Genomic DNA, 23,531 nt, shown 5'->3' on the forward strand with positions numbered 1-23,531 from the left:
GGGATAGGTCTGTTTAATAGGATGGGCATTTGGGGGCTAGTCAGAGAAAAGAGGGCTTTGACTACTAGCATTAAAATGGACTACTAACTTCTTGTCGGCCCACTGTTCATTGCCACGTATTGGGTCTTGTTCACGAAGGGAACCAGCTGGGATGGAAGCTTGACTACCAGTACTCGAATTCCACTGGGTAGCGCATGAAACCCCTGTGAAAATTTGAAGAGATTTGCTCCAGATTTCTTGACATATGGGTTGCTTCGAGTTCTCTGTGTACATTTTCTCTTTTCCTTTACTTGTTGATTGTTTGTCCAGATTTTTCGTTGTTGAGAATAGACCTTCTGCTAGTTCCCTGATTCAAAATGGGGTTTAAGCTATATGTGGAAGAGGATTATGTATGCATGGTACTTGGAAGATATTAGTAGGTTGTTGTTGCATGCCAAATAAATTGCTTGCTCCTCCTGTTTAACGAGTTCTCCACCCTCGTCCATGGTCCATCCTACAAGTTCTCTAGCATTACCCAATTTTTTCTGCAATTGCCCAATTTTTTCTGCGTTCAGATTCGTGAGCATTACCAGTGGAAGGCCATAGATTTGAACCCAAAACGCAGAGTATTTGAGTTCCACCTCATGCACACTAAGACCTTGGGGCCAGTTGCTAAGTACCATACGGAACCCTTTTAAGTTCTATGGTCGGTTGATCAGCACTCTTTCTTTGTCTTACTGAGTCGGGAACGTGAATAGGAACACATTGATATCAACATCTTCAACCATGAGACCAAGCACAAAGCTCCAAACTGCCTTAATAGTTGCATGGAATGTTTTTTTGTTTAAATGCTTTGAAGATAGCAACTTTCCAACCAGTGTTAGGCCAGAGAAATGGGTTCCTGGACCTGTTTCCGATTCAAGACTAAGCTCGCTCCATGACAATGTTGTTGCTTCATGTCTTAAAAGTTTTTCAATGTCAGTTTGATTCGAAGACATACACCTGGGAATGTTTGGTGGGTTGAGAATAAAGGGTGAGTTATGGAGTGAATTTTTTCAAGGATATATTTTTTAGAGCTTTGCTACACAACCTCCACCACACTCCACACTCTACACTTTTTTAAATATTTTAAATTTTTAATATTTTTTTAAAATTTTTTTTTGAGTTTATTCTTTTTAAATTATTTTAAATTATTTATTCATTATTTATATAATAAATATTTAATAAAAGAAAAAAATAATAAAAATTAAAAATAATGTGGAGTGTGGAGGTTGTATGAATAGTAGGAGGTTGAGTAGATTTTTTTGATCATTTATGTTTTGGGGCTAAGCGGAGCCAAGGAAATATATATATATATATATATATATATATATATATTATATAATGAGATAACGTTGATCTTCTATATATACTTCTTATTTACTATATAAAAAAATGCTAAACAAAAGCGCCCAAAATAGAGATAAAAGACTTTAATACATGTATTAAAAAATATGATCGGCCTGCACTTGACAATTCCATGACCTCGTTATTAGAAGATAAAGCTTATGAAAAGTAGGTGAAAATGCCTGTTAGTTGAAGAAAGCTCAAGAGCTCAAAATCATTATAAAAAAAAAAAGGTCCCACAACTTCGTCTCTAATCCACAAATATATTGAGAAACTAAATAACTAGGATTAAGTACTGATTCTGCAGTACCACATGTCACCTTTGCCTTTTCTTACTATGAAAAGGATGAGGTTCAATTGCAAGTTTCGCAATTTTAAGTAGGTAACATAAGTTAGAATTTATTAATTAAATAAAATATATTATTTTGGATATTTCAAATAATAGTGTAATATACTTATTTATATATATATATATATATATATATATATAGATAGACTTTCATCACATGACATTAGGCCTGTGCACGAAATCAACCAACCCGGTCCGACTGTAAACTCCGACCCGACCCGAACCGAAAAGGCGTTTTAACTATTGTTCGGGTTCGACCCGTACAACCCAGCTTATAAAACTTTAGAACACGTTTTCCTTTGCAAATGAAAAGCCCAGCCAGCTAGCCCAACCTCCCAAAATCCTCATTTCTCTTCATCACGACGCCATCACCATCGCCTCCGTTTCCCGTCGTCCATCCGTCGTCTAGATGGAAAACAACTCATCTTTCTTCCATCATTATGGGTCAAGATTAGATTTCCTAAATCCATGAGTTGAGCGATGGTACTATTGTTTCTTGATTTTGAAACAATATATGTTGACCAGATCTGTTGGCTCAAAGAAACTAAGCGCAAAGGTTAAAGATGGCTTGCAAATCGGTTAAAGATAAGAATTTTTTCCAAGATTTTAAGGAAAAATTTGGGTTAGGTGAATTTATCCTCGTCAAACTACTCATAAAAAGTTACCGACCAAAAAGAAAAAATTACTCATAAAAATCTGGGACTCCAACCATTTGAATAAATGCCTCAAAAACGAAAAGAAAAAAAAAATGATACCAAAGCCACTGTGAACATACAGGTAAACTCAAAAGTGACGCTACCTTCTCCAAAATATGAGAAAGTCTACTTACAACCGGGTTGGGGAATCCCCATGCAACCGGCGCTTCTTTTAATAGTTTTTATTTTACATTTCTCTCCTCATCATTTCACTCCTTCTCCCTCTTTATCAATTTTTTTTCTGACCCTCTTCTTGCTCCCTGTACATTTATCTCCTCTGCACATCACAAATATTTTAGCGCACCTTCCATTTCTGACTCTCTTCAATCAAAACTTTTTCTAATGGAACGGTATGCTAAGGTACTTCATGGCTCAAATTTTTGAAAACCTTTTGAAGAAGAAGACATTCCAGCTTCATTGCAAAACTTTCGTACATTTAACATTGCCAAGGAATGGGAGAACATGTTCATTGAGGCCCAATAATGTTCATTACTGATATTCCAGCCATTCCAGTCCTTCTTCCTTCTTCTTCTAGTCTGATGGTCTTCTAGATTTTCTTCCCTAAATATATTTAGGTGTTTAGATGGAAAATAAAATAAAAAAATCTTACAACTCGTTTCTAATATTCCAGCCACTAGTGTAGCGGTTAAACCCATCAAAAGGGTCCTTCCTAAATGTCCTCGTCTCAGCCAATATCAAAAACGACTTCCCTGCACTCTTCTCTACAACAGACTTCTGTGCTTCAATGAACCACCCCACCATATTCTTTATCAACAAAAATCTCTATAACGTCCAAAGCCCCGCACATACCAAAAATAGAGTTATCTTTATAAAATAGATTGTTGTAAAAAAGAAACACATGTTTCAGGAAACAAAAAATGAAATAATTACCATTAAAATCACCTGGACTATGCAGCGTGTGGTGGACTCAAGAGCTTGCGAAGACTGAAGAGATGAAGAGGAAGACAGACAAAGAAAGAAGAAGAAAAAACGATGGGAGCGCGGGTCACATGGGGTTCCCGTGCATTTTATCTCTGAAACCAGAGTGTTTTCGAAACCAGTGGCAGTGTTTCAGTCCGAATCCAGAGGAAACATTCGTCGTTTTCATTTCTCTCCTCATCAAACATAACATGGTGGGTTCGCTTCTCTTCGTTTCCACTTTCTAAGTCTGGAAACACTCTGATTTTTCGGAGAATAGAGAGAGGAGAGAGAGAGATAGAGTGATTTAGTTAAGATCTTAAATTCTGTCAGAGCCACATCATCCGGTTACACACGATTCCACAAAGGGCGGTTGTACGCAGCAGCTCTGCCAAAATATTATTCTTTTTTTCTAACTTGTCTCTTTGGTTTGGCTTTTGTTGTGTCCCATTTTGGTGGGTTTTGGTGCAAAGAAAGGTCACATTGCCTTGTGACGTTTGCAGAGACGAAGGGTTTTATATATGAAACTTGTGCAAAGGAATTGATCGCTAGTATTTGAATTTGACTATTAAAAGAAAAAAAAAATACGGGTTGTCCTAATCAGGAATGTGCAGGTCGGGTCGATTCTGTCTGTCGATATCAGAAAGACGGTTTGGGTCCGGTCGGGCTCAAATTATTAACGGGTTGCTTGGGTTGTAGCCCTACGTGACATGCACGCACGGATAATGGGTTTCAAATGAGATAAGTTGAGATAAAAGTTAAAAGTTGAATAAAATATTATTAGAATATATTTTTTAACATTATTTTTATTTTAAAATTTGAAAAAGTTGAATTGTTTATTTTATTTTATATGAGAATTTGAAAAAATTATAATAATTAGATGAGATGAGATGAAAAGTTTTGTGAAATTAAACTAGGCCTAATATTATGTTTTGTAGTTATCACTAACTACCAATCATTCTGCAGTGGTTACAAACCCAGCCAGACAATTATTTCAAATTCCAAATTGGCTCCATTTATTTAATCACCATGTTTTGCACAAGTAATACTTAATTATTTATGCAGCATAGCCAACATAATACTTAATATTTAAACTTGTTATTGTCAGGGCAGTATGATATAAAAATAATTTCATATGCATTTTGCAAATGGTTAATTAAAGCTTTCCAAATTAAAATATGAACTTATTTAATTTCATTAATCTTATTTTTTTTAAAAAAATAAAGACATGAAAAATAAATAAAGCTGTTTGCTTCCTAGAGAATACAAATTATAAAGTATTAATTAATTGAATCCTGTTGACTAACAATTTCTGCAATACAAAAGGTGCAGATCATGAGATGGAAGGAGAAGCGCGGTCGTTGATGCTGAAGATCAGTTGCACCACGTGATTCATGGTTCCAGCACGTCTCTCTCTCTCTCTCTCTCTCATCTTTCCGCTCTCCCTATTCATTATTTGAGCATTTACACGTCAATATGTAGGCCAGGACATTTGTTTGTACGGGTGCTGTGGACTCACATATACATAAATATTATCTCAAATGGCTTTTTAATGCCATCTCTATTCTCCTATATCTACCCTCATCTTTAGTTCTCGTGAGAGGAGGAAAAAAAAGAAAAAAGTAGGAGCAGCAACAACGCCAAGGGTCAGGCAGAGCAGAGGAAAGGAATGGATTTCGACCCAAGTTGCAAGGTAATTAGGGGCTCATCTTCTTTTTCTTCTTCTTCTTCTTCTTCTTCTTTGGCTGCAATATCACTGCCATGGTCATTCAGTCTTCACATAAGCATGCCTAGTTTCTAATTATTCTGGTTATTTTCGTTGAAATATGATGATAATGAATTTGAGAAGTGATGTGATCATGATGATTGTAAAGAAAACGCCAACCCAGTAGTTTTTATTGCGAGATTTTTCCGCCTGCAGTACTCAATCGGCCTTAAAAATGATCAGGTTTAAGGAATGAAAGTTGAGTTGCTAAAATTGAAGTCAATGGATGTAATTCTTTCTTATTGCTTGCTTGCTACCTCTAGTTCTTTACATCTGATCAGCTGGTTACTGAACATTTTGGAAGCTATTATTGAGGAAAGACGAGAAAAGAGACAACTATCCCAAAAATAAAAATAAAAGAGCTCTGATAATAACAATGACATTGACGGGAACGATCACAGCCGTAACCTTCACCAAAGACTATAGTGGCTGTGGAAGCAAAATGTGAACGTGTGTGTTCAGCTTGGCTTTGAAAACCAAGTGATTTTATGAGCTGAAGTTGAGAAAATGAAATGGATAGGCACTAAAAATGGGAGAAACGATCAAGAGAGTGTATTATCCATCATGTCAAAGAAAGCAAAATGTGGGGAAATTTTACGTATATTTTTCATATAAGGAACAGGAGAGTGAAATAATCCCTCAACTCTTTTTTTTTTTTCAATAATATTCCCTATTCGTGAAACAAAGGACAAGAAGAAAACCATAGACCAATCGTCGCTACTATGCTGCAAGCTGTTTATCTCAGAATCACGAAACCATGCTGCCCTTGATGCCATCGAGCGAGCTGGGAGGCTTGACCCAGAAACTGTCATAGTGAACAAATTCCCTGATCGAGCTTATAATAGGGTCAGGTACACCTTGGTTTCATATGTGATGCATGACATCACTGGGAGTGCCATCTACAGCCCATTGCAGCAAACTATCCTAGCCATGGCCGAGGCTGCTTTTGGAGCCATTGACCTTGAGACCCATTCCGGGGCTCACCCTCGCCTCGGTGTCGTGGATGACATCCTTCTCCATCCATTGGCCAGGGCATCAATGGATGAAGCAGCTTGGCTTGCTAGGGCAGTGGCAGCAGACATTGGCAATAGATTCCAAGGTTGGTCCAATCTTTTGTATGTAGTTTGAGATTCAATAGTAACATGATTTGCTGCTGGAATCTTATCTTTAACTTCCTTTTCATGTTCTTGATATATGGCAGTCCCGGTATATTTGTATGCTGCAGCACACCCGACTGGCAAGGCTCTGGACACCATCAGACGAGAGCTTGGATTTTACCGACCCAACTTCATGGGAAACCAGTGGGCGGGATGGACCATGCCTGAAATACTTTCAGAGAATCCTGATGAAGGTCCCACCATGGTTTCTCAAGCAAGAGGCATCACAATGATTGGGGCACGCCCGTGGGTGGCATTGTACAACATACCCATCATGTCCACAGATGTTTCAGCTGCTCGAAGGATCGCTCGCATGGTGAGTGCTCGAGGAGGCGGCCTCCCAACGGTGCAAACACTGGGCTTGGTTCACGGTGAGGACTCAACCGAGATAGCTTGCATGCTCTTAGAGCCAAATCAAATTGGGGCAGACCGGGTCCAGAACCAGGTTGAGATGTTAGCAGCTGAAGAAGGATTAGATGTTGAGAAGGGATATTTTACTGATTCTTCACCGGAGATGATTGTTGACAAATACATGAATTTAATCTCTGCTGAAAGAGACTAATAAAAGACTGTTGATCTACTGTTCACATCTAAGAGTCTTTTAGTTTTTACAAAATGTAAATCGCATCATAAGGGAAGATATCGGCTTCAGGAATATACTACTCGGCTATCAAAAAAGGCAAAGAAGGAGATAGTTCGATCGTCAGAACTTTGTAGCCATGCACGAGTCTTTTCCTGTAAAGTGGATCGTGTTTATAACTTAAATGTTCAACTAATATAATAAGGAAACAAAATTCTGCCACTTTACATCAGTCGTATACCCTGAATACACAAATTTACACTCGGGAGTTACCCGACTCTTACCATTGTCATGAACACTGCTTCTTCCGAGAATCTTTGGACAACAGAACATCAAGCAGCTCCTTTAACCTCTCAGCACCAGGACCTGGTCTAAACACTGTACCATTCGCACGCAATGAGCATGGATCGGCTCCATCATCTTTGCTCCCAATACACCATGCCCCGGGCGCGAAACGTGTTGTTCGACCTAGAAGCTCTTTATCAATCTTGTCTAGGACGGGATCATCCTTTGCAAATTTTCGAGCAAATGGGGCCTTGCTTTTGACCATTTTGTCAAAGTCCTTCATTGACAAAGAGATGGGATGCTGCTTTGGAGGGCTGTCCCAAGCAATGTAGTGGAGATCGTGGCTAATTGCAGTGTTGCGGAATTCTGGACTGTTGCACATAACAGTATGAAAATAACCTTCCGGAGAGGAGATGAAATTTGTGTAATACATAAGGATAGTTCGTGGGAAGTTATCCCATCCCCATATACAGTACTCGAGAAAGGGTCGGGTTAGCATTACCCAAGCTGAACCTGCAAAATAGTTTTCGAAATAGGTTAATTTCACAGATCATCTCATTCGAATTTACCTTCAATTAAATAAACCAGATAATTAATATGCCAAATTTTAATCAGCAAACAGCCAGATTTCGTAAAACAAATATAGAGTGAAATCGATAATCAGGGGAACCAACTAATTAGGAGATTTCCTAGTAGTAAACAGAGAAGAACCTCCTATTCTAACCAGCTCCCAAGCGCTGAGATCACAGCCATACGCCATGCAACTAATAGTACATATACTTCCCAATAAACAAGTGCAATTTTCTCAAATTTTATAACTAAACTTCACAGGTTGACGTGTAGCACTTTATATAATGTTCATTCTGAAGCTAAATCCCATGAAATAGCCACAATGTGAAGAGGCACATACAAGAGTAATGACCTTCAAGCATTTTACCCTAGTCCGACTGTACATGTACCATTGCTATCTAATTGCGCACAACAAAATCTAAGTGTAAGAGAGACATAAAAGTGTGAAGCTTGAGATCTTAAACAAAAAGGACAGAATGATCCTACCCCCAACAAAAAAACAAAAGAAAGAAAAGAAAAAAAAAACCCAAAACAAAACAAAAAAATTACTATAATAAAAAACAAAAACTTTATCAAACATATTGTAACAATTGTAACAACTATTTTTTTACTACTGTCGGAAATGCATTAAGTTTGCCAATGTGTTTATCCTAAACCAAGGAGATATATGATTGGCTTTGCAAAGAATGAGGCAAAACCTCTAAAAGAAAGGACCATTGCTAGCTAATAACTTAAGCATAAGATGCATTTCAGAACTGTTACGCTTGAAGCACTGATAATTTTGCATTGTACTTACCTGTAAACAACTTGAATGATGTAGGAAGCGATCGGCGTTGAGTGGTCCAAGCAATGTCAGATTTTTTCGATAAGTAGAGTCCCGGATCAATGATTATTGGTTTTGCCCTTTGGTTCCTACAGAGCAGGTAAATAAGGCATCCCCATCATCAATATTATAGAGAAAAATCTTCTTAGGATAGCATGCACACTGCTTGTACATTTTACTTACAATTTCCATCCGGTAATCTGCATATGCTCAATGAAATTGAAGTTTCTAGACAAGTTGGAGAAAACGTAGAGCAGATCTGCATACCAAAGAATAAATCACATTCTACTTCCACAAGCAGACAGAAAGAAAAGAAAATAAGAAGGCCGTAAATGCATCTATGTAAAATATAAATACTTTTACAACATCAGAGTATACTGAATACAAAACCATCTAGGGCTGTATTAAATAACCGCCAAACCAATCAGACCCACCGGAACAGGCTGTAACTTCACTGGAACCATCCATGTCTTCAGTCCTTTTTTCCTTAAAAATTAACTGGTTCAGTTCAGTCTTTGATTCAAGGGACCGGTTCACCAAGATGGAACCAGACCAGCTCATAGTTATTTAATACAATACATATATATCGCGACCGGGCAACACAGACACCTAGGCTTTGGAATTTAGGCTCGGTTTGGATTGAGAATGGCTCTCAACCCATCTCATCTCATCTCATCATTACAACTTTCACAAATTCTCACATAAAATACAATAAACAATTCAACATTTTCAAATCCCAAAATAATAATAATATTAAAAAAGAATATTCTAACAATATTTTATTTAACTTTCATCTCAACTCATCTCATCTCAATTCACTATCCCAACCTAACCTTAATATCAAGACTGATTGGAGCACTGAGCCTCAAACTGGGGTCAGTGCTAAGATGAGTTGCATTAGAACTAACTAGTTTAGAATAGCATGATTACTGATAGCGTACCATTATGAAACATGGCAAGACCTCTTATAAGAGAATGGAATGACAAAAGTTGACTAGTTCACTTTGTGGATTAAGAAAAAGAAATACATCCAAAAGCAAGATGAATGAATTTAAGATATACATCAAGGAAATTATAATACTTTTTCCAACCCAACTTTAGTCATTTATCCATATGTTAGAATCTAAGAAACCTTAGATCAAGGAAGCAATAATCAAGCTTTCGTTAGTCTGTAATTTTTTAATTTCACATCAAGAAGAAACGAATTCAAGTGAAAGGGAAATAAACGATTACAGAAAGGAACAGGAGTGCAAGGACCAGATTTTTGTCTCCAAAATGAAGAAATAAGTAAATAAATGAATGTGTTCGTGGTGGGGAGAGAGAGAGAGAGAGAGTTACTAAAATGAAATCTGATCCACTGTTGATGCCCCTTCTAGAGTCTAGATCAAAGAAGGTTCCCTCTGAATAAGCCAAGGGATCTAAATAAATGAATGACAAAACTCCCATCCAAGTTTAACAAGTCTCCAGCGAGAGAGAAAGTTAAAACCCATTTAGCAAAATTCAAAGAGTCCCATACAAAGCTTTATCGCAGAATCAGTTTTCCAAATCTGCTGAACCCAACCAAACACACAAAAGCACTTTTTGCAGTTTTTGTACAGACAATGCCTTAATAAGGTGTTTAAACATGCTCTATCTAAAGGTACTTCTATCTTGTTCCATCGGTTTTCTTCACAGCTCTTACAACATGGCTTTCTCTGTAAGCGATTATGTCCTATGTATTGCACTATGAAGCAGGAATAAGGATCCCCAAGGATTTCCAAAACAGGCACCAACAAGAAAGAGGCCATTTCCATCTATCCAAAGTTTAAAAGCTGCCCTTCATAAAATTATTTCACACAATAAAACCATAGCATATTAGAAAAACAAGAGATTCTAGAAGTTTTTTTTTTCTGAGTGGAAGAACTTGACACAAAAGAGAAACTGATTTTCTTGGAGAAACCTTCAATGAAATCAACTACCGAACTCACTTTCACCCATCAGTAAAACTTGACTGAGAATGAACCATTTACCATGTTCTGGAATGCTACAGTCAATATAAACCACATAACCCAAGGGAAATAGAACATCTTGCTACATTTTGGAGGCAAAAAAATCCTACGTGCTCAATATCTCACTCAAGAAAACGCCATGCAAAATATATTCATCACTTGCAACTGTTGCCAAGTATATTAACAAAAATGTCAAACTTTACAACCAATTCTCAGTCTTTTGAGAACATTTATGAGGATAGAAGCTCAAACCCCAAGTGATGAATATGTTATTGTTCCCAAAGCAGGTTAAACATGCATAAATGCCCTCTACAACCAAGAAAACAATATCTAACGCTAGCAACCAATGACTACTTACTGTACCAAACAAAGAGAGAATTTTGGCACTAACCATCTTGCGTCACAAGAGGATAATCTGAAGCACTGAGGTTTATGAACCAATCCCAGTGCAGGCTCTCCCTCAACAAGATTGCAATTGCTTGGAGGGTACAAGCAATCATCGTTGGACCCTTATAAGTAACCAAATTGGATTGAGACATAACCCGCACATTCTCCACTTCATGAAATGTCGGATCAGACTTCACCAAATTCGTCAATTCCAACCTTTCGCGAGGCGGTGCCTCAAGATCCAAATGTAGAATATACTGGTTTCTTGGATGATATACTGCCCTTAGGGTCCTCATCATCCTATGACTATCACCCTTAGTCCCTGAAATAAGATATGCCAATCTAGGTGCTTGCATTTTCAATACCTCATCAGTCTCAAATGATCTTCCCAAATCCGATTCAATAAAGTACCCATTTGAGTCCTCTGATCTCGCAAACGAAACAATGTCAAGCGGCAATTGCTCTCCATGATAAGGAGAGGTAAATAGCCCAAAAATGGCTGTCAAAAACAACATAATTGATACAATCACACTCGCAAAAAATGGAAGAATCCACTTTCTATCGCTGAATACTCTTCCTGAGTGGGAATTAGCATTTTTCCTCATACTTATCTGCAGGTCGTTAGCCGAACACCAATTGCTTGTACTAATTCTTCGAATTAGCTGAGAATCTCATAAAACCTGAGTAACTAAAGCAAAACGCACCAATCTTCTAAATAGAAGAGTGCCGAAAAGAGGCAAGTAGGCCAGGTGATAGAACCAGAGCCACCTTAATGAGTATATGAATAATAACATTTAAGCCTGAGGCTTATAGCACAAATGAATGAATAAAATCCCAAATTCTGAAATCAAGAGCTGGAATAGCCAATTAAGCATGTGAAAAGGGGTCGGTTTTGCTCCCCAGTTCTCAAACAGACTCCGAAAACTTCTAAATCATTGAAAATGAATGAACCTGAAGGCAATTAAGGCAAAAAACTATTAAACAACTAACATCTAAAATAGATGAAAGAAACAATAGCTAGCAATTAGATTTCATACACAATAAATAAAAACCGGCTCTTTCTGGAAACTGCCTCAGATCTAAATCTATCAAATTTAATAAACAGGGATGAAAGACATACACACACTTGGAGTGTAAGTTTCAGATACTTCAAAGCTAAGAGAGGTTTAGAACTTTAGAGTTAGACTTGCGTCAAATGTTATAAAATCAAATGACCCAAAAAATTCAAAAAAAAAAACTACGAAGTAGAGAGATGCTTACTCAGGTGGAGAGGATTCAAAGAAGATTCAAGAACTAAATTGTGAAAGAGATTCAGAGGTAGAAGTATTTGCCTTTGCTAAAAAAGAATTTTCGAGCATTTGGGAAAGAGAAAAAAAAGTAGGGCAAAGAGAGAGAGAGAGAGAGCTTGAGCAGCTTGAGGGAGATCGTTGACCGTACACATATGGAGGATTAGTTTTGCTTTAATTGGTGGCAATTAAAAAAACAGGATTTAATAATTGATCATGCTTTAAACTACCCGAAACGCGATTATGAAAATAATTGAATTTGTGTTCCCACGTTACTTCAAAGCGAGTGACGAACATTGCTCGTAAGGTTTGAAGACTTAAAATAAATATTTTAGAGAAAAGTAAAATTTATTACAAGTCTCGAATCGATAAGTTTTTTACAAGTTTTTTATAAAAGAGTGAGAGTGCATTTAGATGTTGAATTGAGTTGAAATAATAAAATATTTTTAGAATATTATTTTTTAATAATATTATTATTTTAAAATTTAAAAAAATTAAATTGTTTATTATATTTTATGTTGAAATTTAAAAAAATTATAATAATGAGTTGAAATGAATTGAAATAGGTTTAACTTCCAAACGAAGCTTGAGTCTCACTAATAGTAATAAATAATAGTTTTTTATACTTTTTTTTTTTTAAGTGAGATCTACATTTTTTACAATGGTTTGTGTAATTTGTCTATTTAAAACTTCTACAAATCATTTCACAAATTTTACGCAATAAAATTAATACGCTAATGTGATTTAATATGACCTATCAAATTATAAATCTCTTTTTTAATTATATCTATTGATCTAAAATATACTTCATTAATAAACCATCTCCAAATTCTTCACAATGCATAATTCATTATAAAATGAACAAATTATCATAATATAATACAAATTTTTCTTAATTTTTATAAACCAATTAAGGTCCAAGCATGTCCGCGATGAGCAATAATCAAAATCATCAGCGTTGTTCAAGGATGTTACATTTAGGTTTAGTTTTATAGGTTTTAAAGGTTGCTTGTTCTGAGTAGGATTAATAATCTTAGGTTGTTTTTTTTATTTTTTATTTTTTCAGTGTCGAAGTTTTGAAGGTAAAAAGGCAATAAAAAGTTGATTAGGTTTCTCAAGTAATAATAAAGAAAAAGAGTGTTAAGATACTAAATTTAATGGCAATTTTCTTCATCTTTATCTTTTCTACATAGTAAATAAAGACTATTTAGAGATGGTAAGAGAGGGTAAAGGAGATTTATAGACTATAACTACTAAAATCTTTTAACATTGTTTGAAAATCTTATGCTTGACATGAATGTGACTCAAATTAAAGGAACTAATAGAATCTCACAAATATGGAATGAGGATTTGGAAAGAAGTTTAGATAAGATAAGATGAAAGTTGAATAAAATGTTGTTAGAATATAATTTCTTAATATTACTTTTATTTTTAGATTTGAAAAAATTGAATTGCTTATTATATTTTATTTAAAATTTTGAAAAAGTTGTAATAATTAGATGATGTGACATAAAATAAATTGAGAGCATTTTGGATAGTGAGTATAGAGTTTCTCTCATAATAAAAAAAAAAACTAAATGCATGAAATAAGTCTCACAATATTTATTGTTGTTTACGTAAACCTTCCCGACAATATTAAGGGTACATTTGGGTACTGAGGTGATCTTAGATGATCTGTGCATAATAGTAAAAAAATAATAATAAAATATTAAATAATAATGAAAAGTAATGAAAAAGTAACGATAAAATATTGAATAACCATTACCTAAACACAATTGTAACAAAAAATATTGTTTGGATACAAGAAATGTTTCATCTCATCATTATAATTTTCTCAAATTTTAACACAAAATATAATAAATAATTCAAAATTTTCAAATATCAAAATAATATTAATATTAAAAAATAATATTATAACAATATTTTATTCAACTTTTAACTTTTATCTCAACTCATCTTATCTTAACTCAGTATCTAAATGGCAACTATTTTAGGTGTCAATCTCTATTATATTTTAAGTAGAACGCACTTGGATGCTTAGATAATATTAGATGATCTGAATTGATCTATGAATAGTAATATTGTGTAGGTTCCATTGAGATATGTTTAAATATAAATAAGTTGCGATAGATGTGTAAATGTATGAATTAGGTTGAGATAGATTTTACTTTTTCATGAAAAATTGAAAAAAACAAAAATAAAAACAAAAACAACAAAGGGGGATTGATGTCCGAAGTTCTAATTTCATGAGATGTTGTTATAGGCAAAGAACCACCAAGCATCAACTTAATTAATGCCCTTTATTTTATTGCAAAGAATTTCAGTTACATCTAACAAAACTCCCACGTGTGCCATTTATGTAAAAATTTCTCTTTTAATTCCACCTCCCAATATTCTTTGTATCGAAAGATGAAAATTAAAATTGAGAAAATATTTGTATCAGCCGGAAGCTGCAGCACACTCAATGTATTGAGTGTAAAAAAAAAAACTGAAGTGAGTTGTGTTGCGGCTTCCGACTGATGCGTAGTTTTTCTCATTAAAATTTAATTCAAAATGAATGTTAAAGTTTTCCAAAACTAAATTCACTCTCTCCGATGCACTCAAAGAACGGGTTTCACGCGCTTGCTTATGCGAGTGGGGATTGAACATCCCAGAATGTTAATCACGTTTGGATTAACGTTAGAAAATGGAAAGCCTTCGTAGGGCACCACCAAATCAGGACACGCTTTTGACGTTTGAACCCTGAAGGCTGAAACTCTCAACACTGCACTGTCGGTTTACGCTGTAGATTTCAAATGACGAAAATTTTATTTATAAATCCGCCGTGATAATATATATAGTAAATTATTTGTATGATATAATTTAATTTAAAATATACTTTTTAAAATTTAAATCTTACAAAATAGTTATTTATAAATAGAATAACTCTTCAAGAATACAGTACATCATCAATCCCATAGCAGAAGATAAGACCTTAAGAGGTTTAATAAATAATAATGTAGCAAATAAATAAAGAAAAAGATAAGATAAGAGGTTTAATATTGATAATTACGTATCCCTTTCCTTACCCATCTTGTTAAGATGCTATTTTAGCTCCTTTTTCTTTTTCATTTTTTTTTCCCCTCTCACTCCACTTGCATGGATTTAAATGATCCTAATCTAAGGTGAGTCTCATCGTAAAGTGACCTGGAAAAACTAAAATTAGTGAGGAAATATCACTTATACATAAACTAATTTGTAGAATTCAACATTTCAAAGTGTATCTCTTTATAGAGAGTATGGGTGTAACGAGTCCAATTTAGTTCGATTTTGGATAAATTTTGAAATCAAATTGGTATATATCGATTTTAAAAATTTAAAAGCTGATATGGACCGATTCATTACTAAAACTTCTAATTTTCTCGATTTCGATTTGATCCAGTCTAATTTTTTCGATTTACCGTTTGCATGCTAGACACTACATAATTTTAGCATTATAAATTTTTCAACACTAGATTAAATTGTTAGAATTTAATATTATTATTAACAATTGCTAGTTAATTAATATCTAAATTATACTTGTAAAGGGATTTTCCCCACTCCACAAGCCCACTTGGTCTCAGCCCGATACCCATCCCTAAGGTCTAAGCTTACCCATGAAGAAAGGCACCTACAAGGAAAAGCAAATAAACGGCTGATGGGACAAACAAGCCTAACATATCTCAATCACACTCTGATCGTAGAGACTTGTACAGGGCAGAGTAGGAAAAGGCAGGGAACTCTTGATCTTCTTACACAAGAGCACTCACATATCACTAAAGATAAAGCAAATCAGGAAACTACGCTGCATTAATGGCACTACTATCCGAACTACACATAATATTAATAGCCGTTGCAGAGCCACACTGCATTAAAAGACTTTGTTAAAACAAATAGTACGAAGGACACAGACTCCATAGGGGCAAGCACAATCTATCCCCCAGACTCCCAGTATAAATAGCAACTCTCACGTAAGAGAAACACTCTATGATCCCTAAACTCTCTTACTTATTTACAAACTTTCAAGAAACTTTACTGACTTTTGCATTGGAGGCTCCCTGCCCCAAGGCCACCATCTCCTAGTTGTCTTCTTCTCTATTTTCACAGGCCCAATTCTAAATACCTGAGTTGCTGGAATCTGGCTCAAACACATACGAAACACGACGTTAACAATACTAGTATAATATAAGTAGTGTCTGACTTACTAGTGAGATTAACTTATTAGTTATAAGATTAATAGACATAAATAATAATATTAAAATTTCATATTCTATTAATTAATAATTTAGTATATAATAAATATAAAAATTATATAGAATATAAAAATAAAATAAAATACATATATATCGATCTGGTCCTCTCCGGTTCAAACAGATTTTTAAAATATAAAAACCGGTATAAAACTGATTTAGGATCAGTTTCGGTCCTAAAGAACCAATACATTTTCAAAATATAAAGAGAAAAACTTCCCACCGGTCCATCTGCTATTCCTCAAACAACAGCCGTCAATAAATTTGTGCCACCTAGCTCTTCCATTTCACATTTCATATGACTGCCTACAACTGATAACACTGTGAAAGTCTCCCTCCCTCTCGTGCAAAAAATCCCCTTCCCCTCTCCCTCTTCCACTGAAGCCCACCCTCCACCTCTCTCGTTGGCGATAGAGCCCCTCTCCTAGAACCAACGTCGGCGTTTGTGAAGCGTTCGTCATGACCCCATTCTCCCATCAGTTTTTTTTTTGTTAGATTCCTCTATTTGGTATATGCTTGATTTGAATAGAGGTCATGTTATTGTTTACAAATGCATGAATTTAAGTCTAAATTGTTTCTATCTTTTTTTTTTTTTTTTTTTTGGTATCAAAGGTTTAGTATTTGATATATTTTGGTATTTTGGATTTCAGATAGGGTTTCCAAAGCCCTTTTCAGAACGGTTGTAAGGATCAGAGAGGAGTGAGAAGGCTCTCGGAGTCTTTACTTGTTGAATTTAAAGAGCTTCTAGTCAGCCTTTTGTTTCTTTTTGGCCCCTGTTTCTTGTTGGTCATGAGGGATTGTGAGATTCCAGAATTTGAAAGAGAAGAACACTTATTTGCTGTAGTGAAACACTGGGTTCAAAAAAGAACCTTACATATGATGCAAGGATAATTTTGAAAGATGCCTTTGAGTACTTGAATGCAGCAGGTGAAGCCCGAAAATTGACTGAAACAGCTTCGTTGGGACGACAGAATTGATGGGTGCAATGGCGTTGTCGGTTGTGGCGGCGACGAACCTAGTTTGGTGCGGTGGCAATGGTCTGGGTTTGGAATGTAAAGATGAAGGCACTCGTTTCTCTTCTCAAATTTTGACTCATAGTGTGGTTTAATCAGATGAAATCAGATTTATTGTGTCTAGTATAAAACTTCATACGGACATGTTGTGATCAGTTTCAATTTTTAAGAATTAGTACCAGATGGCACTAGGAATGGTATTTTCACTGTAAAGTCAGCGTATTATTTTGCTCTAAACTTAAAACATGCTTGAGAGAATGCTTCTAGTAATCAAGAATTGTCTTTATCTTCTTTTTGGAGAACTTTGTGGAATATGCAGCTTCCAAATAAGATTAAAAAAAATTATATGGAGGGCTTGTAAGGACAGTTTACCTATAAAAAAAAGCTTTATTTCAGGGGCATATTCTGGGTTCTAGTACGTGTGATTTTTTGTCATGATGCAGATGAAGATGTTTTCCACATTTTATGTAAATGCCCTTATTTTCTTAGAGTGTGGGAAATGTATTTTAGAAGAGATTTAAGGTTGATATATGGATATTCTGAATTTGATACTACTGTAAAAGCAGTTATAAGGCTTAATGACCCTCTCATTTTGATCCGGTTCTTGTTAATTGCCTAGGGGGTGGAAATTTCGTAATATGAAATTATTCCAGCAAACAAATCTTGATGTGTGTTGTGGTTGGAAATTGCTTTGATTATGTTGAGAATTACCAGTTAGTTTGAAAGCCTGTAAAAGTTCACGACTAGCTTTCTACCTTGCGTTGGTATCCTCTATCGTGTGGGACTTTTAAGTTGAATGTGGATGTAACTATATTTAGTTCCTTAAATGTTTCTGGTGTGGGTGTCGTGTTGCAGGATGATAATGGATGTATAGTTATGGTAATGTCTAGAAAGGAGTTCGGTATTCATGAGGTAGAGGATATAGAAGCACTTGTTGCTCTAAGGGATTTGCAAATAATTTCTCACACGGGTATTTCTCACTTGATTATAAAAGGGGGACTCACTTGCTGTTATGGAGGTTATTTGCTCAAGGGGGCAGATCTGAATAGGTGCAGTGTCTTAATTCAGGAGGAGAAGAAGGTGCTGTCTAGTTTTACTTCTAGCAGACAAGCATGGTTTGTGGATGACACTTTATAGTGGTGGAATGAACATCCAGACTTTATTTGAAGTAGTCTTGCGGTGGATGCAACGGGTGTTTTCTTATAGATATTGTTTATTAGTTGGTTGTTAATGTATCCATGAGGCCATGATAAAAATAATAATAATAAATAAATAAATGAATAAATCGGTTCGCCGTAACAGAGCGGCAAAGATTTTAGGGTAATGCTACAGAGCCCACAATTTCTTACCGATAATTGACCGATTCACGTGACAATTTAAAATATTAAAAATTAAAATAAGAAAACGACAAAACAAGAGATAGAAAGAAAGAAAGAGAGAGGGAAACTCATAAATTGTAATACCCATTCCCACTCCCTCCCTCATTCCGTCCGCGCAGCATAGATTTTTTCCAGCGAACCTTCGTTCCCAGCCTACTCCCCTCCCACCTCCTTCACTCCTACGCGAATCTGGGCTGTAAGTTTTGTTTTCCTCTTTTTTATTTACATTTCAGACTAGTCATTCCTAACTATTGTAGTTTCTTCTCAGTGAACAAACAAGTTGTCATGAAAGAAATAAAATTAGAAGGAAAAAAAAATCCAGACAGATTGATCATGAACTCCACAAGTGGTCACGATCAAAATAAAATTAAAAAAAAACAAACAAACTTAGAGGTTCAAACGAAAGTGAAACTCTTCAAATCAAACAGAGAAGTGAAACTCTTCAGACTAAATAGAAACCCAGGTTTCACGGATTAAATAGAAATCCAGATTCACAAACTCTTCAGAACAATCTTGAAAGAAAATGTAAAATAGAAAAATGAAACTTAAAGAGAAAAATATACAGAATAATTTCAGTACGAGAGAGAGGGAAAGGAGGGAGGAAGGCGTGCCAAGGTGATGGAGGTAGATCTGTGCGAAGGGGAAGGAGTTATGAAGGGGCTAACTAGTTTTTCTTTTTTAAATACTTTTTACGGCCATTAAAAAAATTACATAACTACTTTTTCTTTTTACGTTATACAGGCCATTAAAAATATTACATGTGGCATCGGTCAAGCATCGGTTGGAATCTCTCGGTCCTTCTAGCATTTTCCAAGATTTTATTACTTCAATCATTGTTCCTGCCATTATTACTTTTATTTTATTTTTTGTTTTGTTTTCATGATCCCAATGTCACTACTTATAATCCTTTACTGAAATGATAAGTCGAGAAGTTATATACAATTTTTTATACAACTTAATAATAAAAAAATCGATTTTTAAGAATTTTATTTGACTTTTGATTTGATTTTGATATGTTTGAATTTTTTTTTAAATTATTATTTTATTGTAAAGTGGTAAAATAATTCTCAAACTAATCTTAAAACCACAAAACTCTCTGACTCTCAAAAGTTTTGTACGTATCCCATGACAACATAAATGTGAGATTTGAATCATAAATACAACAGAACCATAACGCCAACATTAATATTTCCCAGTTCTAAATATTTCAAATTTTAGCATTTGTTATATTATTATTTATAATTGAAGAACTATCTCATGATATTGGAAATTTGGAACAAGTTAAATATAAATATAAAGTGAGAATAATTTTCACTTATTAATAAGTTCAACTCTTACATGTTCTCGTCTTTCCTAACTGATTATCAAAACAAAGTGGTCGTTAAAGTCTCCTACAGCCAGTCCAGACAAACAAAATGCAGCACATATTGATTTACTGCGACTTTTAGTTGTAGTAGTCATTTCTGACCTCCGACTTCAATTGGGGTCGAAGGCCAAAATGTGCTCCGACTTTGATTCTGAAGGGAGTCAGAATTCGACTCCAATCGGTAGTCAAAGCTCGAAGCCCCAATTCAGAGCAGCACACAGGATTCAATGTTACTTTCAAATTCAAAAATCAAACAAAAACATGCAAAAAAAGTTTTACGTAGAAGTAGAAAATGTATTGCATGTTATAAAAGGAAAAAAGAAAAAAGAGAAAGAAAATGTATGGATCAAAGGAGAGAGAGAGAGAGAGAGAGAGAGAGAGGATCGAAATGTTAGAAAAAATAAAACCTTGCAAGGCCTGGCCTTGGACTTGAAGTGGTGCTCCTCATTGGACTATAACACACGGTAGCACCAATTTAAAGAAGTGAAGAACATTGAAGAAAAAGAAGAAGTGAAGAATGGCGTGAGAAACAGAGAAAGAGGTCTCGTGGGGTCTAGAGAAATTGGGGATGAGTGAGTACGTTACTGTTCAATTAAAAGGCCTAAAAATAATTGTGTTCTCTTTGGGAGGGGGGTTTCGAACTCCATTACAAGAGTTTAATAAAAAGGTCAAGGAGCATTAGGCCAACAGAGTTACTTTTATTTATTTTGTAATATTAAATATATCTGTCGGAGTTGTCGGAGTTTTTACCCACCCCTAGTTGCAGGCTTAGAGTTTTTACCCACCCCTAGTTGCAGGCTTAAAACTGCTTCAAGTAGCTTTCCCTTTGTGGAAAGTGGGTGGGAGCCAACTTTTGGCTCTGGATCCCTCTTTTTTAATTCTACTTGTGTTGCATTTGTTTATTTTGGGATGATTGTTGGAGACTCACACCCAATTGAATCTACTAATATCAATAACCACTTAGTTTATCTATGAACTTACTTAGAAAAAAAATAAAAAATAAAAAAGTTCAGCTCTTACATGATAACACTAGTAAAAATGGAATTTTTTTTTCTTTTAAATATTTTTTAAACATCTTTATTGATTAAAAAAATTTAAAAAAAGAATACAAATTTATTAATAGATACTTTCTTAACTATTAAAAAAAATTAAAATACACAAGTGGGGACATTTGGAAATCATATTATCATTTTCCATAAAAAAAAAAATAAAAAAAATGTAAGTTTTACCTGCCACTCATATGCCACCTACACTCACAAACTTGAAGAAATTTGGATTCTATTTCGAGATTTAGATTTCTTTATTATTTTGTAAGTAACAAGTTTCTTTGTATAAATAAATGTTTTTTTGGCTTAAAACTAATTTTGGACGGTGCTACTCCTACATAAGGAGTCCACCGAAACCACCACCGAATAGGCAAATTTGTTTTTTATTTTTTATTTTTTTCAAACATTTTTATAAATTTATTAAATATATTTTTTTTAAAATAAAAAATATATATTCATTTTAAAATAATTACTTAACAATTAAGTAAAAAAAATAAAAATAAAAAAATGCATTCGGTGGCCACCATCGGTGACCACCTTCTGTGGGAGAAGCAATTTCCACTAATTTTATTTGGGCAAACTATTCGTTGTGAGCACCAAAAGCGGTCACCATACATCTTTAGAAGATTGTCGAAGACACAAGGAAGACAGTGCATCAATGGAGGTGATCAATCAATTTGATTCATTGCCTAAGAGGCTAGAAACAATGTCCACCAACTGGGGAAAGTCAACAATCTTCAAGGCTCAAGAAGGAACCATCCCTTGCTGTTAGCCTTCCTCCACCACCACCACCACCACCACCTCCATTCAATTCAAAAGATGATAGTTTTTAGAATTTACATAAATTTTTATAAAATTTTTTATCTTATTTTATATAATTATTATAATTTTTTTTATAATTTTTATATTAAATAAAACAAAATAAAAAATTTAATTTTTTTAAATTTAAAATAAAATAATATTAAAAAATATATATTTTAATAATATTTTATTTAATTTTTAATTTTTATCTCAGCTCAAACCAGGCGTGAGAGGAAGGAAGCCGACCAAAGCAAAAGGAATAACAAGCAAATCTAATTGTAAGATTGAGCAGATTAGGCAATTGCAGATACTGAATAGACAGCAGAGGAGTGGTTTTGGGGCTTTTGGCACGGGGATACAACCATAAAGATCAAAGGGTCTTTAAAATGGTGTATTTCGGATGAGATAATCCTAGCTGTTGACTGAAATGTTGCAGAGTGCAAAGGTAAACAATGCAGCAGAAAGAACAGTGCAATGAGTTTCTTCATTCTTGTATTATTTTAATGATACCTTTTACTTTTTACAGTTGGTGATATACTTGTCTCAATATTGAATATGGGAGACCTTATATAATGTTTTGTCTTTTTGATTAGATAAAAGCCGAGAAAGGACGCCGTCGTTTCTGGGCATTTATAAAAGGTAGCCTGTGACAGTGACGTCCTGCCCTGGACAAGGTACAGCATACCATTCCCAGCACTTCACAGACCCAGGAGGTTTTGCTATCCATTTTGTTTCGTAACTATTATTTAGTACTTGAGGGATCAGATTCAGAGAACTATGAAAATTAATTGCGTGATCAAGAGTCAAGACCCACCGATGGAATAGTGATTGAAACCAGTCCTAAGTTTACTCGATTTAATTCTTGCAGGATGGTTCCATCTTCGTGAAGGCTCGACTATAATGGCGAAAGAAATGGGAGGAAAATAATCTCTTCATGCCTTGCTTAATGTCTGCTGCTTCATGTCTGGTACTGGGCGACTTGTATGAATGTTTGCTTGCTCCAGCCAGAATTTGTGCTGCCATCTATGTTCTGTTTTTGTTTTTTTTCTTCTTAACTTCTACCGTACTAAGCTAAGGTGAAAATGGGGTCTGATTCAGATGTGGTGTTTCACGCAGTTTGGAAAGAAAACATGGTCCATTGGGCTGACACAAAACCCGCAATAGTCTTTTAAGTTTTTTTTTTATCAAATGGTCCCCGACCAAAAGCCTCACGCAACAGACCACCAATGTAGTAATCATCGGCTTCAAATGTCGCCAAAAGTTTATGAGTCGGGCTACTCTCTCCAACTTGGACCGCTTTTCACTTTTTCATTTTTTTTTATAAAAAATATAAAATATAAATAAAAATTATTATTGAGATTATCTATTTTACACACATGATGTGACATCATATAGATCACATATTTCTCTAAATGAGTGTTGAGAATAATCAATTAGAAGTAGTCACGTAATGAGTGCAAAGTATACACTACTATAATAACTTATTTCTA

General features: G+C 34.9%; 2 protein-coding genes across 2 annotated transcripts; one reads left to right on the forward strand and one right to left on the reverse strand.

The window, feature by feature from the left end:
• Window positions 1–4,884: 4,884 nt before the first annotated feature.
• Window positions 4,885–6,927, forward strand: LOC108984730 (glutamate formimidoyltransferase-like). Its single transcript, XM_018956778.2, has 3 exons — window positions 4,885–5,020; window positions 5,780–6,191; window positions 6,294–6,927. The coding sequence occupies exons 1-3, from the start codon at window positions 4,997–4,999 to the stop codon at window positions 6,809–6,811; spliced, it is 954 nt and encodes a 317-aa protein (XP_018812323.1). The 5' UTR covers window positions 4,885–4,996; the 3' UTR covers window positions 6,812–6,927.
• Window positions 6,928–6,979: 52 nt separating this feature from the next.
• LOC108984729 (beta-glucuronosyltransferase GlcAT14A-like) lies at window positions 6,980–12,328 on the reverse strand. Its single transcript, XM_018956777.2, has 5 exons — window positions 12,143–12,328; window positions 10,887–11,833; window positions 8,691–8,766; window positions 8,481–8,596; window positions 6,980–7,627 (listed from the first exon to the last, which is right to left on the reverse strand). The coding sequence occupies exons 2-5, from the start codon at window positions 11,485–11,487 to the stop codon at window positions 7,119–7,121; spliced, it is 1,302 nt and encodes a 433-aa protein (XP_018812322.2). The 5' UTR covers window positions 11,488–11,833; window positions 12,143–12,328; the 3' UTR covers window positions 6,980–7,118.
• Window positions 12,329–23,531: the final 11,203 nt, after the last annotated feature.

The sequence above is a fragment of the Juglans regia genome, chromosome 1 (assembly GCF_001411555.2).
Source record: "Juglans regia cultivar Chandler chromosome 1, Walnut 2.0, whole genome shotgun sequence".
Taxonomy (NCBI): domain Eukaryota; kingdom Viridiplantae; phylum Streptophyta; class Magnoliopsida; order Fagales; family Juglandaceae; genus Juglans; species Juglans regia.

Bases quoted from the DNA above. Each gene is read 5' to 3' on its own strand.
- LOC108984729 (XM_018956777.2), bottom strand. From the start codon at position 11,487: ATGAGGAAAAATGCTAATTCCCACTCAGGAAGAGTATTCAGCGATAGA. The intron at 8,597-8,690 runs GTAAGTAAAATG...CCTGCTCTGTAG, and splicing joins CAGATTACCGGATGGAAATT to GAACCAAAGGGCAAAACCAA. The intron at 7,628-8,480 runs GTAAGTACAATG...ACTATTTTGCAG, and splicing joins ATCATTCAAGTTGTTTACAG to GTTCAGCTTGGGTAATGCTA.
- LOC108984730 (XM_018956778.2), top strand. From the start codon at position 4,997: ATGGATTTCGACCCAAGTTGCAAG. The intron at 5,021-5,779 runs GTAATTAGGGGC...CGTGAAACAAAG, and splicing joins ATTTCGACCCAAGTTGCAAG to GACAAGAAGAAAACCATAGA. The intron at 6,192-6,293 runs GTTGGTCCAATC...GATATATGGCAG, and splicing joins CATTGGCAATAGATTCCAAG to TCCCGGTATATTTGTATGCT.